We start from the raw sequence: 19,707 nt of genomic DNA on the forward strand, positions 1-19,707 counted from the left end.
TATTAGATTATCACAAAGAAAAGCAGGGAAAACAATTGTACTCAAAATGTTTATAACATTACATTACATTATTAATAATTTTAATAATCATTTTCATGGTTAGAACTTTTCAAATTGAAGTAGCCTAGTGAAAGCACTTGTGTGATATATGTTATAAATCTGGTCAATATTGCAGTAATTCTCAGTTCTTTCCAAATCCGATGTGTTTACTTAATTTACCAAGCTCATTTTCGCCAGTGGCTTTGCTTAGCAAATGGAGAAGAGATTTGAAGGACGGGAAAGAGAATTGGTCTTGATCTAGAACTAGATATAATATGTCTGGCTCTGGTTTGAGCATATTTTATCCTAATTTATGAGCTTAGTGCTTAGAAGTTTGTTTCTAATTTATTCTAAACAAGATGGGGCTTAATGAATAGCAAAGAAAATTCCAAATTTGAATTTCCCTTTAAAAATCACTACATTTAGTCCGGGCATGGTGGCTCACGCCTGTAATCCTAGCACTTCGGGAGGCCGAGGCAGGTAGATCACTTGAAGTCGGGAGTTCAAAACCATCCTGGCCAACATGGTGAAACCCCATCTCTACTAAAAATATTTTTTAAAAAGTCAAGGCTGGGCACGGTGGCTGGTGCCTGTAATCCCAGCACTTTGGGAGGCTGAGGCAGGTGGATCGCCTGAGGTCAGGAGGTTGAGACCAGTCTGGCCAAAATGGCAAAACCCTGTCTCTACTAAAAATACAAAAATTATCCAGGCATGGTGGCGGATGCTTATAATCCCAGCTACTTGGGAGGCTGATGCACGAGAATCACTTGAACCTGGGAGCCCTGATCTCGCTGTTGCACTCCAGCCTGGGCAACAGAGTGAGACTGTCTAAAAAAAAAAAAAAAAAAAAAAAAAAAAATTTAGCTACGCGTGGTGGCAGGTGCCTGTAATCCCAGCTACTCGGGAGGCTGAAGTAGGAGAATTGCTTGAACCTGGGAGGTGGAGGTTGCAGTGAGCCGAGATTGCACCGTTGCACTCCAGCCTTGGCGACAGAGGGAGACTCCCGTCTCATAAATAAATAAATAAATAAATAAATAAATAAATAAATAAATAAATAAAGGAGTACATTACAAAAGTAATACATGCACAGATTGACGTATAAGTAATTGTATATGCACAGAAAATTTCTGGAAAACTATGCAAGAAACTACCTCTGCAGAGTGGGAATGAAAAGTCAGCAGTCTTACTTTTTTAAATTCTTCTGTATGGTTTGAAATTTTTTTTTCGTGATCATGCATTACTAGTTTTGGTCTTTATTTTTTTTAATTACAAAAGTCAGACATGGTTATAGTAAAAATTAAAAACCATACAGAATAGATATAAAATAGGAAACGTAATCTCACTCCCCAAAGATAACCTCTGTTAATTATCCAGTATATATCCTCCTGGACTTATTTTTACTATGTAAACATAAACATACATACAATATATATTGTATATGTTTTTGCCCAAAAATGGACTGTATGAAACATTCTGTCAACAAAGTCTTTTTCAAAAGTACGGTATGCCAGTACATCTTTTCTCAAGTTATTTATATATACATGTATCACAATAATAAACAATAATATGGGTTTCCTTTATATGAATTAGACTATTGTTATTCTCCTAATTTTCTACTGATAGGATTCTATTGATTGTCTCGGAAAAAAAAAAAAGGTAGCACAACCTCCCCAAGTTATTTTTTCCCCTCATTACAACCTCTCTTCCCAGGACAGCTTTAGTTAAGTTCCCATGATGCTTTACTTCTGCAGATGTTTGGAGGCCATGATTAAGGACCTCACACTGTGGAAGACAGAGGGGCAGCAGGAACCCTATGTCAGTCTCACAAATTTTAATTTTTCACAAAAACGTTTTTTTCTAATTACAAATTATGCCACAGTAAACATCTTTATAAATGCATGTGTCCTCAAATGAGACTTTGTAGACAAATTTATAGCAGTAGAATTGCTGAGTGGAAGGATATGTATGTTTAAAATTTTATTGATATTGCCAAATAACTCTCCCAAAAAGGTATATGAATTTATACTCTCACCAACAGTATGCAAATGTGCCTGTTTCTGTTTCTTCATATCTTAAACTCAATATCATTTATTTGTATAATTATAAAATAATTGACTTTTAAAATAATTGGCTTTCTTTGGTTATGAATGAAGCTGAGCATCTTTTTGTGTTTGGTCATTGTGTGTTCTGTGAATTACTTGTTTATATATTTTACTCACTTTTTCTAGTGAGTTGTCTTTTTCATGTTAAGTTTTAGGAGCTATTTACTTATTCTTGTTATTAATCCTTTCTCTGCTGTGAATGAGTATGTATGCATATATTTGTATATTTTTTGTTTGTACATACACATGTTTTAAACATGTATATACATGTCATACAAGTAATATGTGTGTGATATATTTAATATCCACAATACACTTTGTAGTATCTTCTGGAATTCTGAAGTATTACATTTTTATGTATTCAAATTCTTTATTGCTTTTAGATTTTGTGCCTTTCTTACAAAGGCCTATCGCATCTCTCATCTGGTAGAACAATTTTCCCCAATCTTCTAAGTAGATTAATCTTCAAGATCAGTTTTTCAATTCCTCCTACAAAAAACAAAGCAAAATAATAACAGCAAAAGAAAAAAAACATTTCATTGAGATTCTGATTGAGATTGGTATCAAATTGCTTAGGTTATTTTGGGGGAATTTACATGTTTATAGGATTGATGGATTTCATATTGTGAAATGATAAATCTCTCCATTTTATTAAATATTTTAAAATGTACCTCAGTAAAATTGTATCATTTTCTTCAGTAAAGTTGTATAGTTTTCTTGCTATGAGTCTTACATTTTTATAAGGCTTACTTTCAGATGTTCTATCAGTTTTAAAATGACCTGATTTTCTAAGTACCAGGATAGTATCCAGGTAAAGTAAACCCACCTACCATACTTTTGGAAACACGGGGATGATGAAGATGACAAAGAATAGGAAGAAAGAGGAGGAGGGGGAGGAGAAGAAAAAGGACAAGAAAGAATAAGGGAAGAAGGAAGAAAAAGAAAGAACACAGCTAAAAGATAGAATTTACTAGGTTCTAAGCATTTCTCTAAGCCCTTTACATGTAAATGTTTATTTAATCTTTACCACAACCCTATGAGATAATTATTATTCTCATTTTACAGATGAAGAAACAGACGCACCGAGAGTTTAAGTATATTCCCCCAAGGTCCTGTAAGCAAAGATTGGATTGGAATTCAGGGTGTTTGCCTCCAGAGCCTGTGTATTTTGTTCTTTTATGGCATGAGTCTATTTGTAGGGACGCAGATTGAAAATGTTTTGACATTTATTGGAAGCATCAGGTTTTTTTTCCTTCTGTTACACTACTAATCAATAAATGAGTTCTAGTGTAAGGGAAAGCATCGCCACATAGCTGAATGTATGCTCTGACATTCCCAGTTCCATAAGGTGCATCAGCTCTTGAGGATGGGACTGAGAATGGTTGAGAAAGCCAAGAATCACCACTTCGAGAGTCTCCCATTCCAGTCTCTGAGATTCCAACACTCTACTTAAAACTGAAGAACTCAGAAACAGAGCTGTGCTTCCTTTTGGGTTTACCTGGGGGACATCTTAACTTTTCCTCCATGAAAAGTAAAAGATTAAGTTGACATCGCTATGGCCACCTTTTCCCTATATCAAGTGTTTTAATAGGAACAGAAAGCTCCAGCTTTTCTTTTGGATGAGTATTCCTCAGCCCTCCCAGTTCTCTTGAGAGCACTGGACTTTTCTTAGTAATCAGCATCCTTTGACATAAAGAAAGAAAAGGAAAGGGCCACCTGTGTCATCTGTAGTTGAGGCTTAGGTAGGTTAGGGAGCATCCTGGCTCTTTAGGGCCACTATTCTAACATATGGTTCCATGGATGTCATGGGCGAGGCAACAGGGTTTTGAATTTTTTGAACCACCCTGCTGCAAATTCAGAGATTCCTAACATATGGGGGTAATGAATTGACATTGCTGATGACAAATATAAGCAACTCTAGAGTATCTCAGTGAATTGAGAACTGAGGCACATGGATATTCAGTGACTTCCAAAAGTTCCCATACAGCTGAACCAAGGATTTTCTTTCTTTCTCTCTTTCTTTCTTTCTTTCTTTCTTTTTCTTTCTTTCTCTTTTTCTTTCTCCTTTTCTTTCTTTCTCTTTTTCTCTCTTTCTCCTTTTCTTTCTCTCTCTTCTTCCCTTCCTCCCTTCCTCTTTCTTCCTTCTTTTCTGTCTTTCTTTCTTTTTCTTTCTTCCTTTCTCTTTTTCTTTCTTTCTCCTTTTCTTTCTCTCTTTCTTTCTCTCTCTTCCCTTCCTCCCTTCGTCTTTCTTTCTTTCTTTTTCTTTCTTTCTTTCTCTCTCTCTCTTCTTCCCTTTCTCTTTCTTTCTTTCCTTCTTTCTTTCTTTTTCTTTCTTTCCTTCTTTCTTTCTTTCTTTCCTCCTCTCCTCTCCTCTCCTCTTCTCTCCTCTCCTCTCCTCTCCTCTCCATTCCTTTCCTTTCTTCTCTTCCTCCTTACAGGCATGCACCACCACGCCTGGCTAATTTTTGTATTTTTAGTAGAGACCGGGTTTTACCATGTTGGTCAGGCTGGTCTTGAACTCCTGACCTCAGGTGATCCACCCACCTCAGCCTCCCAAAGTGCTGGAATTACAGGTGTGAGCCACCGTGTGCCCGGCTGGAACCAAGGATTTCTAATTAGTTTTATTTATTTATTTATTTATTTATTTATTTATTTATTTATTCTTTTTGAGAAGGAGTCTCACTCTGGTGCTCAGGCTGGAGTGCAGTGGGGCGATCTCAACTCACTGCAACCTCTGCTTCCTGGGTTCAAGTGATTCTCGTGCCTCAGCCTCCTGAGCAGCTGGGATTACAGGCATGCTATCATGCCCAGCTAATTTTTTTTTCTTTTTGAGACAGAGTCTCACTCTGTTGCCCAGGCTGGATCACAGTGTGTAATCTCGGCCCACTATAACCTCTGCCTCCCGGGTTCAAGCAATTCTCCTGCTTCAGTGTCCTAGGTAGCTGGGATTACAGGTGCACGCCACCACACCTGACTAATACTTATATTTTTAGTGGAGATGGGGTTTCATCATGTTGGCCAGGCTGGTCTCAAACTCCTGACCTCAGGTGATCCATCCGTGTTGGCCTCCCAGTGTGCTGGGATAACAGGCATGAGTCACCACGCCCAGCCTAATTAGGTATTTTATGCACCTCTCTAATCTCAGAAGTCTTCATTAATTCCACAAACATTTACTGAGCACCTGCTATGTTCCAGGTAATATATTAGGCTCTGGGAATACAGCAGTGAGCAAAATAGACATGGTCCCTCCTGCCTTCATGGAATTTTCAATACACATTTTGACACATCACTGAAGTTAAGTGTTCTAGAAATACACAAACAACGTTAGTTCCTTAAAGAAGATATAAATCAAAGAAGGGACTTCTATTAGCAAGGGCATTCTCTATGAGTCTCCTAAGACTGGATTTTTTCAGATAGAGTTCTTTCTGCCTTATTCAATGTTTGCTCCAAAGCCTGCTTCATCAGCAAAGTCTGCCTGATACCTTTATATGTACTCTTCTCATGTTAGTGACTTCTCAATGTTCTAAGACCCACGCTTTTTAAGGAAGTTTATTTTATATATTTATATGATTATTAAAGTGTTACAGTATATGTTCATCATGGGAAATTTAGAAAATAGAGCAATGTAGAGAAAAATATTTCTAAAACTGATATAAGACTATCACACACACAAAAAGATATTTTGGTTCATTTTTTCAATTTTTTGTGCATCTATTTTGTTTTATTGTATGTATTCAAGGTGTACAATGTGATGTTTTGATGTATGCACACATTGTGAAATGATTACCACAACCAAACTAACACATTCATCACCTCACATAGTTACCATTTTTGTACGTGTGTGTGTGTATATATGTGTGTGTGGTAAAACTTAAGATCTACTCTCTTTAAAAATTTCAAGTACACAATACATTATTGCCAACTATAGTCATGTTGTACATTAGAGCTCTGAAACTTATTCATCTTATAACTCTAAGTTTGTAGCCTTTGATCAAAATCCTTCCATTTCCCTAAGGCCCCATCCCCTGGTAACCACCCATTCTACTCTGTTTCTAGGAGTTCAACTTTTTTAGATTCCACATATAAGTAAGACAATGCAGTATTTTTCTTTATGTATCTAGCTCATTTCACTTAGCATAATGTCCTCTAGGTTCATCTGTGTTGTCACAGATGGCAGGGTTTCCTTAATTTTATGGTTGAATAATATTCATACACACACACACACCAGATTTTCTTTATCCATTCATCTGTCAACAGATACTGAGTTTGTTTCCATAGCTGGGCTATTGAGAATAATACTACAATGAACATGGGAGTGCAGATATCTCTTTGAGATACTGATTTTCTTTAGGTATACACCCAGCAGTGGGATTATTTGATCATTTGGCCATTCTGTTTTTAATTTTTTTGGAGAACCTCCATACTGTTTTCCATAATGGCTGTATCAATTTATGTTCCCACAGTGTACAAGGGTCTTTTTTCTCACATCCGCACCAACACTTATTTTTTTTTTAAATAATAGCCATTCTAACAGCTGTGAGGTGATATCTCATTGTGGTTTTGATTTGCATTTTTGTGATGATTAGTGATGTTGAACACCTTTTCATATACCTGTTGGCCATTTATATGCCGCCTTTGGAGAAAGTCTATTCAAATGCATGCTATTTGTTTACATAGCTGTGATCATATTTGCATTTGCTCTTAACTGGAGCTCTCAAGTCTCACCTGTCCTCTCTCTGGACCTCTGGGTTATAAGTACAGCCTTCATTACCAACATTGACTGATTGCCTGTTTTTGTTTTTTTTTTAACAGTTGTGCTAATGGTATTTTCCCTGGTATCTGTCACCTATGGGGCGACCCTTTGCAATATGTTGGCTATCCAGATCAAGTACGATGATTACAAGATTCGCCTTGGGCCACTAGAAGTCCTTTGCATCACCATCTGGCGGACATTGGAGATCACTTCCCGCCTCCTGATTCTAGTACTCTTCTCAGCTACTTTGAAATTGAAGGCTGTGCCCTTCCTAGTGCTCAACTTCCTGATCATCCTCTTTGAGCCCTGGATTAAGTTCTGGAGGAGTGGTGCCCAGATGCCCAATAACATTGAGAAAAACTTCAGCCGGGTCGGCACTCTGGTGGTCCTGATTTCTGTCACCATCCTCTATGCTGGCATCAACTTCTCTTGCTGGTCAGCTTTGCAGTTGAGGTTGGCAGACAGAGATCTTGTCGACAAAGGGCAGAACTGGGGACATATGGGCCTGCACTACAGTGTGAGGTTGGTAGAGAATGTGATCATGGTCTTGGTTTTTAAGTTCTTTGGAGCGAAAGTGTTACTGAATTATTGTCATTCCTTGATTGCCTTGCAGCTCATTATTGCTTATCTGATTTCCATTGGCTTCATGCTCCTTTTCTTCCAGTACTTGCATCCATTGCGCTCACTCTTCGCCCATAATATAGTAGACTACCTCCACTGTGTCTGCTGCCACCGGCACCCTCGGACCAGGGTTGAGAACCCAGAGCCACCCTTTGAGACTGAAGCAAGGCAAAGTGTTGTCTGATTCTATTTTCTGGGTATTTTAGGATGAGTTGGGAGTTGCCAAGAGTAACCATGAAATTGAAGGAAAGGATGAGGCTCATGGGTGAGATACCCATCATTTTCTTGACTTTTCTGTTAAGCCTATCAGAAGAAAGAGCAACTCCCAAATAGGTTTTATTTTCTTAAGAGTTACCACTATGTTTGGAACCAGGGGGTATCCACTATATGGTTGAAAGGGTCAGAAATACCATTCACACCCTTCTTACCTAGGTCGATTGGAATAACTTGCCTTCAAATACTTTAGGCTCTCTAAAGTGACCTTCTAGCTCTGCTCATTTGCTTGATACATTTCTGAGCTTTCCTGGACTGAGCCGAAGGCCCAGAATCCCACTAGAATATATCCTGACTGATCAGAGGATATGACAACTTACCAGCTAAGAGTACTTCCCAGGAAACAGTCTGACTAATGTGGAACCTGCAACTGTCAGTGTGGCTGGGGTCTTTTTAATTCCAGTGAGAAGCTCTGGCTGAGAAGAAAATCCCCACTATTAAAAAAGCTGCTCCCCAAACAGATTAGCTCTCTGTTAGGATTTTACTAGTGGCCATTCAGCAAGGACCTCTCTTTACAGTGGCACTTCATAGGCACACTCTGAGGAGAAAGTGCAGAGTAGAATTCCTTCAGGGCATAAGCCAAAATGACTCTTTTTCTCAGGCACCTGCATGGACCTCCAGCTTGTCTAGTGGAATTGTTGAGCGAAGCCTCTCCCTTAGTGCCTCATTAGCAGAGATTTTATCTAACCCAGCTTTTCTGTGCTCTTGGTATTTTACTACTTGATGTGGACCTCAGAGAAGCTGAACTGTAATTGAAAATGTTTCCAATGTGTGGAAGAAATGAAGACTACTTTGTGTCTGCTGTTGTCCTGAGTATTTCATTAATGTGTGTGCGTGTGTGTGTGTGTGTGTGTGTGTGTGTGTGTGTGTGTGTTTAGGGGAGAGAGAAAGTAATGATAGCTGAGACATCACCTTCATGTTGTTTGGGATTGGGATGGGTGACTAACACTCCAAGGTAGAGTGAAGTCAGAGGAGGGAAACAAGATCACATTAAATCATCATCAGTACTGGTTTCTGCCTACAGGATTTTACTTTTTTTTTTTCTTTTTTTTCTCTTTTCTGAGATGGAATCTCACTCTGTTTTCTAGGTTGGAGTGCAGTGATGTGTGTGATCTTGGCTCACTGCAGCCTCTGCCTCCCAGGTTCAAGCAGTTCTTCTGCCTCAGCCTCCCGAGTAGCTGGGATTATAGGTGCCCACCACCATGCCTGGCTAATTTTTATATTTTTAGTAGACGGGGTTTCACCATGTTGGCCAGGCTGGTCTCGAACTCCTGACCTCAAATGATCCACCCACCTTGGTCTCCCAAAGTGCTGGGATTATAGGCATGAGCCATCTCACCTGGCCAGGATTTTTCTTTATAACAAGGAGCATATGTTTACCAACCCTCTGTTCGTTCCTATACCCCCAGTGGACGAATGCATGTCTCCTTTTCTCCTATATTTCAATGTTTACTTCTTATATCAGATGGGTATTTTGATAAGAATGTCAGCCAGCTACCTCTGAGGTAACCAAGGGATTGAAGTTACTATGGCCACTGCCTTTTGGGACCAGATATTCCAGCATTTACCTAACTAATGCTTGCCCCTCCCAGACCAGGAAAATTAGAAGAACTCCTAGTAATGTGTACCAGTCGTGGCCACCACAACACTTCAAGAAATTGTGAACAATCTGACCTAGGGCTTCCTGTCCTCATCCAATTTTACTCGTGGTAGCATGCTAAGAATTTATCTTTAGTCATTTCCTCACCTCTTATCCAATGTCAGACATTATGTTGAGGGAGCTCTTTTTTTTTTTTTTTTTTTTTTTTTTTTTTTTTTTTTTTTGAGACAGAGTCTCACTCTGTCACCGAGGCTGGAATGCAGTGGTGCAGTCTCGGCTCACTGCAAGCTCTGCCTTCCGGGTTCATGCCATTCTCCTGCCTCAGCCTCCCGAGTAGCTGGGACTATAGGCCCCTGCCACCATGCCCAGCTAATTTTTTTGTATTTTTAGTAGAGACGGGGTTTCACCGTGGTCTCAATCTCCTGACCTCGTGATCCGCCCGCCTCAGCCTCCCAAAGTCCTGAGATTACAGGCATGAGCCACCGCGCCCGGCAAGGAGCTCTCTCTTCTAAGTAGCAGGGCTGTTAACCAAAGTATCTTATTTCTTGGCATGGCTAGCATGGTTTTCCCTTCATCAGTCACTGTTTGGGACTAAAAGGATTGTATACTTAATTTGGGAGAGAGTGTATGGACTTGCTTTGGAACAGTGGAGAGCTCCTTTCTTCAACCCCAACTACCTCATTCCATTTTTCATGATGAAGAGACTTAGGTTATTGTCATATAAAGCTCACCTGCTGTCTTCTAACTATGTTATTCAAGGTGAACTTGAAAGAAATAATCTATCAGACCTCCAGAACACATTACTTCTTTGGAATTCAAGCAAGAATTTCTCCCCAATAGTCACTGTACCCTCAAGTAAAAGCAAGAGCAGCATGGAACAATAGTTTGGTCCATAAAAGCCATGTGAATCAGCTACTTAAGGAGTGGGTGCTATGGAAACATACAGACACATAGTGATCTAAGCAGGGCAATTCGAGATACAATGACGCTACACAGGGCAAAAATGTGCCTCAGTACTGGACCAGGCAAAATTTTCCTTCCGTATATCCTCCCCAGCTTACTCAGTGACTTAACATCCTGGGAATGCAGAGAGTTTAGGGGTGTGGAGCAGCTTCTGACCTGAAAAACCTGCTGCCCTCACCCAAGGAGAAAAGACACCAATGATACATTATGTAAATGAAACCTTAGAACTTCCTACAGATGGTGGCCATTCAGTTCTGTAAAATTCCTCCAGATACACAGGAGAAGATGGAATTGTGAAATATGGTAGTGGGGCAGGGAACATGCTCCCTTCCATTTGCAAACACTTTTAAAATTGACTACTCTCTTTTGACTTTCTGAAATCTTTTTTTTAACCATTTTAATGTTTGCAATTTACTAAATACATCTCTTGATGATTGCAGACATGTAAGGCTGTTTGGTAGTATTCACAAACATCACAGTAATGGCAGTTTTTTTCCAACTGGTTTGTAGTCCTCAATAATTATATATGAAATTGCTGTCAAACCAGTAAGACTGCATTTATCCATCCATCATTTTCAGGATTGTTGGTAACCTGGTCATATTTTCCCCAAATGACTTTGCCTCCTTGCGTCACAAGGCCCAATTCACTCACATTTACCTCAATGACAGTACCTTTGGTAATAACACCCAAAGCTGTATACAGTGGGGATGAGGGATTCTTCTTTATACCAAGTATTGGTAGACAAAAGGTGGCTTTCAGTTCAGGATGTATTACATGGGCTTTCTTGAAACGCGAGCCCATTGGCCTGATGAGTCTTCCATATTTAGGTGATTTTCTTGTAAAGCCATCTCCAACAAAGCAGACTTTAGTAACCATCCTCTTCCATGCCGTCTTTCTCTTTCCTGTTTGAATAACTTTTAATACTTCTGTTTCTCCTTGGGCACGTACTTCAGGCAGAGGGACTTCCCGTTTTCCCACCTTCTCTTTTCATTTCTGTTTAATCATATTGGAAAGTACTGTAGCTCGAGATTGTCCCTCTCTGTCCAGCAGATAGGCAGGTGCTGATCCCTGTGGAGTCTTTGCATCATTCTTTTGTTTGGTGTTTCTCTCTTCATGCATCTTGATAGTCTTTTTCATTTGTATTTTCTCAGCATGGTGCTGTTTATGGTAAAGCTTAGCCTTCAGACCATCATTTTCTTTGCCTTCTTTGAACGTTAGTGAGCCTCTTGACTTTCCTTTTTTCTCTTTTTCTCATGGTAATCTAAATGGTACCCATAGCGTTTACAGTGTAATTCAATATATTCGTTCTGTGGCATGGTGACGGCCGCAGAGCCGCCAGTAGCAGCCTCTAGGGTGCAAAAGCGCTCTCAATTTTCAAGTCTCAGAGACCCACGAGCTGATGCCATGCAGTCCTCTCTGAAATCTTTTTTTTTTTTTTTTTTTTTTAGATGGAGTTTTGCTCTTGTTGCCCAGGCTAGAATGCAGTGGCATGGTCTCGGCTCACCGCACCCTCCACCTCCCGTGTTCAAGCGATTCTCCTGCCTCAGCCTCCCAAGTAGCTGGGATTACAGGCATGTGCCACCATGCCTGGCTAATTTTGTATTTTTAGTAGAAACGGGGTTTCCCATGTTGGCCAGGCTGGTCTTGAACTCCCGACCTCAGGTGATCTGCCCGCCTTGGCCTCCCAAAGTGCTGGGATTATAGGCGTGAGCCACCACGCCTGGCCTACTCTCTGAAATCTTAAAGCAACATAGGGTACATGTGTAGGGACAAGTCTTGCTGAGTGGAGAGGAGGCAGAGATAGGGCCAGCAAATGGTTTCTGGAAGAGGCAGGCAGAACTATGAAGTTTGGGGAAAAGAAGTAGGCCATTGTAACAACAGCTATTCTCATATTATTGGAAATCTGGTAGGCTACATATGGGCAAATTTGCATGTTGGGAAGAGGAATAAACTAATAGTTCTCAATTTCATTTGCTCCACAAGAACTTTAAAGACTATGGGCATAGGACTGTGAGGCACTGTGGGAGAACTAAATAATAGCTTATATTTATGAGCACTTACTATATTCCTGGCATGGTACTAGGTGCTTTATATGCTTTTTTTTTCTCTCTCTCTCTTTTGAGATGGAGTCTCGCTTTGTTGCCCAGGCTGGAGTGCAGTGGCACGATCTTGGCTCACTGCAATGTCCGCCTTCTGGGTTCAAGCAATTCTCCCATCTCAGCCTCCCAAGTAGCTGGAATTACAGGCACCCACCATCATGCCCAGCTGATTTTTGTATTTTTGTAGAGACGGGGTTTCACCATGTTGGACAGGCTAGTCTTGAACTCCTGACCTCAGGTGATCCTTTTGCCTTGGCCTCCCAAAGTGTTGGGATTATAGGCATGAGCCACTGCACCTGGCCTATATGCATTATTTCATTCGATCCTCACGACAACCCTTATGAGGTAGGTATTGTTGTCTCCCATTTTACAGATGATTCTAAGGCATAGGAAGGTTAAGAGACCTGTCCAAGGTCACAGCTAGTGTCAGAGACAGGATTCAGTCCTATGCCCTCAGGCTCTAGAGCTTACACTCTTTATCATGGCACAAGCCTCTACGTCCTCTTAGGTCCTTTGTGAAAGCATTTTAATATGTTAGTGGTTTCAGCAGTATTTTCTGAGCTATGGTTGGTTCATCCCAAACATTTTTTCCCCCTAAACACTCCTTATCAGGAGGCACTACTGAATTCTCTCTAGAGAGAGAAGTCCTAAAAAGCCTGGGATGAAAGCTGAGCATATGCTCACATGTATTTGTAGATTCGTACTGGGATAGTGAGGAGAAGGATGGTAGAGGGGCCCCATTTTCTTTCTAGTTTCAGGACATTAACTCCTGTATGCTCTTCCTTACACACCTTTCAAACCGTGGTTGTGGGAAGAAAACCGGAGAGAGCAGTTCCTGCTAAGGGTTGTATGAATTCTGACTCCAGGAACAACCAGTCAGGCCAGTGCTGAAGCCTATTCCCTTCCACTTCATCTTGCCAGCACTGCTCTTAATCCTGCTAAGAAGCTGACTTCTAGTTCTAGAGCAGGCCAAGGGAAGTGGACAGTAGAGAATAATGCCCCTCCCTAGAGCCTAGGTCAACCTTCAGTGCCCTTTCAGCTAGCCCCTTCATGCCTGCACCTCATATGGTCATGGTCCTTAACATTACAGAGTTTATTGTCATGTTCCAGGTTGAGGGTGGGGCAGGCATCTGTGGGGTAGGGTACTCATCAGGACTTTCCATCTAAGCCCATGGGGCTTTATATCTAGGAAATTCTTTAGTACATAATCAGCTGACTCTATCCTGCAAAATACTTACCTACTTAAGAGTGGGAACCCTTGTTCTCTGAAGCCTTTGCTATTGGGCTGTCTTACTATCTTCAGAGGACACACATGTCCATAATCTTACTTTGTCTTTCCTCCTGAAGGATTGGCACAATCAGTCACACACTTTAGACTATAGAGGCCCTGGGGTACATAGCAGAAATATGTTGAGTCTTGGCAAAAGAAAGTACACTGTGTGAAACTAGCAAGCAGTGAGGCCAGCCTATGTGGGATATGTGAACTAAGTATGAAAAGAACACACATTCCGGCCGGGCGCGGTGGCTCACACCTCAATCTCAGCACTTTGGGAGGCCGATGTAGGCAGATCACCTGAGCTCAGGAGTTCGAGACCATCCTGGGCAACATGGTAAAACTCTGTCTCTACTAAAATACAACAAATTAGCTGGGCATGGTGGCACATGCCTGTACTCACAGCTACTTGGGAGGCTGAGGCATGAGAATCGCTTGAGCCCAGGAGGCAGAGGTTGCAGTGAGCTGAGATCCATGCCACTGTACTCCAGCTTGGGCTACAGAGTGAGACTCCATTTCAAACACACACACACACACCATGCATGAAAATAATATCTGAATAGCACTTTATAATATGAAAAGCACATTTACCCACATTATCTGTTACCAATGCATCATTGTTAGGATAAGCCCTCTGAGTTGTACACATGGATTTGCATTGTTTTAACATTCAATTCACCAAGGATTAAGCTTTCAGTTTTTGCCAAGAAAATCTATATGGATATCTCAAAATGCTGTGTAGATCCTGAAAGACTTGAAAATGAATTCCATATACGTAGTGTAAGAGATGTGGGAGATAAACAGGTACTCTCACACATTATTGGTATGAGTGTAAGATATTGATGTACATTTTGAAAGGTGATTTGTTAATATTTGTGAAAATTAAATTGACATACATTGTGTCTCAGAATTTTAACCTCCAGAAAATTTTCCTATGGAAACATAGTCACAATTACACAAAGAGTTATGCATAGGGGTGTTCATAGCCCCTTTATTTATAATGGTGAAAAACTGGTAACTTAAATTTTCATCTATGGGGAAATGACTAAACTCTAACAGTTCCATAATTGGAATACTATCTACCCATTAAGAGGAATGTGGTAGCTGCATACAGAATGTGCTGAATGAAAACATAAGGGACAGGTCAGGTGTGGTGGCTCACGCCTGTAATCCCAGCACTTTGGGAGGCCAAGGCAGGAGGATTGCTTGAACTTAGGAATCTGAGATCAGCCTTGGCAACAGAGCAAGACTGCGACTCTACTAAAAAGAAAAAGAAAAATCAGTCAGGCATGGTGTTGTGTACCTGTAGTCCCAGCTACTTGGGAGGCTGAGGTAGGAGGATAACTTGAGCTCAGGAGATTGAGGCTGCAGTGAGCCATGATCGCACCACTGCACCCCAGACTGGGCGACACAGCAAGACCCTGTCTTAAAAATTAAAAAAAAAATTTTTAAGTGACAAAAGCAAGTTAAAGAATAAAATATGTAAGATGAGGCTATAAAGAATCATTCAAAATTTGGAAGCAAGGGTGAGACAGGAAGAATAAGGACTACCCCCGCTTAAGATCTCCATATCCTGCTCCTCAGAACCTGTGAATATGTTATGTTACATAGCTGGGGAAATTAAGTTTGCAAATCAGTTTACCTTGAAATAGGGGGGTTACCTTGAAATAGGGGGTTACCTTGAATTATCCAGGTGTGCTTGATGTAATCACAAGGATCCTTATAAGAGAGAAGGTGATGTGAAGATGGAGGCAGAGAGATTTGAAGATGCTATGCTGTTGGTTTTAAAGATGGAGGAAGAGGCCACGAACCAAGGAATGCGAGAAAGCAGCTTCAGAAGCTGGAAAAGCATGGAAACTTTCTCTCATAGAACCTCCAAAAGGAACATGGCCCTTCTGACATGTTGATTTCAGCCTTGTGAAACAGATTTCTAACTTCTGATCTCCAGAACTGTTGAGAGAATAAATGTGTGTTGTTTTAAGCCACCTAGTTTTTCGTAATTTGTTACAGCAGCACTAGGAAACTAATACAAAAGGAAAGATGACTGCTTGATGCTTTAACGTCATGTTAAGATAATTTTTTTAACAGGCCTCTCTGAGTGTGATCTGACTCTCTAGGTCTAGATAATTGCAATTTAACACAGTTGATGAGAGTCCAGTCATTTTACAATTCTGTAAAACTGGCAAGATGCAGTGACTTTGTTTTCTGTCCACCTAAAGAAGACACCACAGGGAGAAGGGGAGGGATGAATAAGTGGAGCATAGAGGATTTTTAGGGCAGTGAAATTACTCTGTATGATACTACATTGGTGGGTACATATCATTATATAACGTGTCCAAACCCATAGAATGTACAACATCAAGAGTGAACCTTAATGTAAACTATGAACTTTGGGTGATTATGATGTGTCAATGTATCTTCATCAATTGTAACAAATGCACAACTCTGATGAGGGATGTTGATGAAGAGGGAGGCTATGTACTTGCAGGGGAGGGGATATATGGAAAATCTTCCTACCTTCCTCTTAGTTTTGCTGTGAACCTAAAACTGCTCTTAAAAATAGTCTTTTTTAAAAGAAAAACCTGGAATATAACATTATTGGATGGAACAGACAATCAATTATGTTAATATTGACAATTGATTTAATAGAACTGTCTTGGCTCTAAAATTGTAATTTTAAATGCATCTTTATAGAAATAAAACTATATATTAAACTATATGTTCATTAAGTTATTTTTTAAAAGACACCACTATTTTGGTTCTTATTGCCCTGTAGAACATTAACCAGTTTTGATTCTAATTTAGCAATCTTATTTTAGCATTCCTTTGGTGTTTTTACTGACTATATGTAAAATACCAGTTTTCATATCCTCTTTTGAGTTGGCTGCCACCTTACTGGTTTCCTCTCCTCAATGAGTTAAATAAATTCCTTTGATGGCATACAAATTTCATTTGTATGAAACTTATATTTCTTTTGTTTTAGGAATTGCCTCTTATGTAACCATGCCAACAATGGTCCCATTTTTGTGAAATAATAAAACCAACAATATGGGGTGGGGGTAGAGGAATGTTTCAAGCTCTCTTCAGCAGTTCTCTGTTTTGGGAAGGTGGGAGAGGATTACTATAGATTTCTCTCTTAGGCTTAGTGTTTTGCAACATTTAGATTTTGTATAAATTTACATGATATTTGTAATCAGAAAAATACATTGCTTTAAAAGTAAGGCGTTCATTCACACACAGTGTGTAACCCTCAACAAGTTCAAGATTCACAAGATAGAGATGTGCTTCATTCAACTACATAGAAATACAAGGCCAGTTATGATAGGTGCCTTCAAAGGAAGGGGACTATCATCTGTTGAGTGCTTATGAGATACCAAGGGCCATCTTGGATCACTAATATAGATTCATTTTACCATCACAATGACTCTGTGAGTTAGATTCTATCTCTCTTTTTCCTATAAAAAAGCTGAAGCTGAGAGTAACTTGCCCACAGTCACACAACTACTAAGACAAAGAGCCAGAATTTAAGCCCTGGTCTTATTCCAAAGCTCATATTCTTTCCATTTTACTGTACTACCTCCCATAGATGTTGGGACCCATGGTCTGGACTGGGTAGGACTGAAGTCAATGAACATTTTATACTCATTGTTGGCTCTTTAAATGGGGGCAGATCTATTCACACATCACATAGAAAACAGGCAAAAGACCTCTATTTCTAATATCTATCCAAACCAGTTTATGGCTTAGCCTACTCTATATGGTTCCCTGCCCTCCACGTGCTTATATTCTTTACTTTGGGCTCCAGGCCTTCTTCCTTTCCTGACCCGTTTGGCTCTGCTTCTCTGGTTTACCAGCTTCTACCTGCCTCACTTGATTTTCCAACTTGCTCTTCTCCATTGGATTGGCTCACTTACCCATAAGACATTCCTTCTGCCAGCCTCAACCCCCAGGTATCAACACCTGCTGGACAAGCTTCCCTGTCTCCCAGCCAGGAGAGTAGGATTAAACAGGCATAGCCAGGTCAGAAAACTTAAACTTACCTGGGAGTGGCATGGAAGAATCATGTGTTTAGGGGGCCAAGCCAGGAATTCAGCACCAGAACAGGAAAGCAGGAACTTATTTAATTAAGAATGAAGTTGAAAGGTTTTTAATTTTAATGAAGTCCAGCTTATCAATTATTTCATGGATCATACCTTTGGTGTTGTATCTAAAAGGTCATCATCATATCCAATGTCATCTAGATTTTCTCCTGTTATCTTCTAGGAGTTTTACCATTTTGTGTTTTACATTTAAGTCTCTGATCCATTGCGAGTTAATTTTTTGAAGGGTGTAAGGTCTGGTTTGTTTGTTTGTTTGTTTTTTCATGTATATGTCTGGTTATTCCAGTACTATTTGTTGAAAAGACCATCTTTGCTCCATGGTGTTGCATTTGCTCCTTTGCCAAACATCAGTTGACTACTTATGTGAGTCTATTTCTGTGCCATCTCTACTGTCCAATTGATCTATTTTTCTGCCCTTTCACCAATACTACACAGTCTTGATTACTGTAGCTTTATAGTAAGTCTTGAAATTTGGTAGTGTCAGTCTCTGTTCTTCCCTTCCAATATCGAGTTGGCTATTCTGGGCCTTTTGCCTCTCCATAAATACTTTAGAATCAGTTTATTGATATCCACAAAATAATTTGCTCGGATTTTGATTGGGATTGTATTCAAGCTATTGAAGAATTTGGGAAGAACTGACAGCTTGACAATATTGATTCTTCTCATCCATGAACATGGACTATTTCTTCATTTATTTAGTTATTATTTGATATCTTCCATCAAAGTTTTGTAGTCTTCTTTATATAGAACTTGTATATATCTTGAATCTATATTAATGATCCAAGGTGGCTCTTGGTATCTCACAAACACTCAACAGATGATAGTCCCCTTCCTTTGAAGGCACCTATCATAACTGGCCTTGTATTTCTATGTAGTTGAATGAAGCACGTCTATATCTTTAGCCAGATCTTGAACTTGTTGAGAGTACACACTGTGTGTGAATCATTTTCATACATACTTACTTTTTAAAGCAATGTATTTTTCTGATTACAAATATCATGTAAATTTATACAAAATCTAAATGTTGCAAAACACTAAACACAAGAGAAATCTATAGTAATCTCTCCCACCTTCCCAAACCAGAGAACTGCTAAAAAGAGCTTGAAACATTTTCTTCTACCCCCACCCCCATATTGTTGGTTTTGTATTTTACAAAAATGGGATCATTGTTAACATATGATTCTCAAAACAATTCTAAAACAAAGAAATATGTTTCATACAAATAGAGAATTTGTATGTATCAAAGATTTATTTAACTCACTGAGGAGGAAACCAGTAAGGTGGCAGCCAACTCAAAAGAGGATACGAAAACTGGTATTTTACATATAGTCAGTAAAAACACCAAAGGAATGCTAAAATAAGATTGCTAAATTAGAATCAAAGCTGGTTAATGTTCTACAGGGCAATAAGAACCAAACTAGTGGTGTCTTTTAAAAAATAATTTAATGAACATATAGTTCATTAAATACTTAAGTATTTTATTTTAGGGGGTGTTAATGTAAATGTGCATATGAAAAGATATTTGACATCATATGTCATTAAGGAATTGCAAATTAAAACAACAGGATACTACTACACACCTGTTAGAATGTCCAAAATCCAAAACACTGATTAATACCAAATGCTGATGAGGATGTAGAGCAACAAGAACTCCAATTCATTGAAGGTGGGAATAAAAATGGTACAGCCAGTTTGGAAGACAGTTTGGTAGTTTCTTACAAAACTAAATATACTCTTACCATACAATCCAGCAATCATGCTCCTTGATAATGTATTATAAATTTTAAGTTCTACTTGTTCATTGCTGGTATATAGGAAAGCAATTAATTTTTGTATATTAATTTTGTATCCTGCAACCCTGCTATAATTGTTTATTAGTTCCA

General features: G+C 39.5%; 1 protein-coding gene and 1 pseudogene across 1 annotated transcript; one reads left to right on the forward strand and one right to left on the reverse strand.

Annotated features, from left to right (window-relative positions):
• Positions 1-5,946: 5,946 nt before the first annotated feature.
• Positions 5,947-8,587, forward strand: XKRX (XK related X-linked). Its single transcript, XM_031660461.1, has one exon. The coding sequence runs from the start codon at positions 6,962-6,964 to the stop codon at positions 7,697-7,699; it is 738 nt and encodes a 245-aa protein (XP_031516321.1). The 5' UTR covers positions 5,947-6,961; the 3' UTR covers positions 7,700-8,587.
• A 2,161-nt stretch (positions 8,588-10,748) lies between these two features.
• On the reverse strand, positions 10,749-11,684 carry LOC103880807 (annotated as a pseudogene).
• Between the last annotated feature and the right edge of the window lie 8,023 nt (positions 11,685-19,707).

Source organism: Papio anubis, chromosome X, assembly GCF_008728515.1.
Source record: "Papio anubis isolate 15944 chromosome X, Panubis1.0, whole genome shotgun sequence".
Classification (NCBI taxonomy): Eukaryota; Metazoa; Chordata; class Mammalia; order Primates; family Cercopithecidae; genus Papio; species Papio anubis.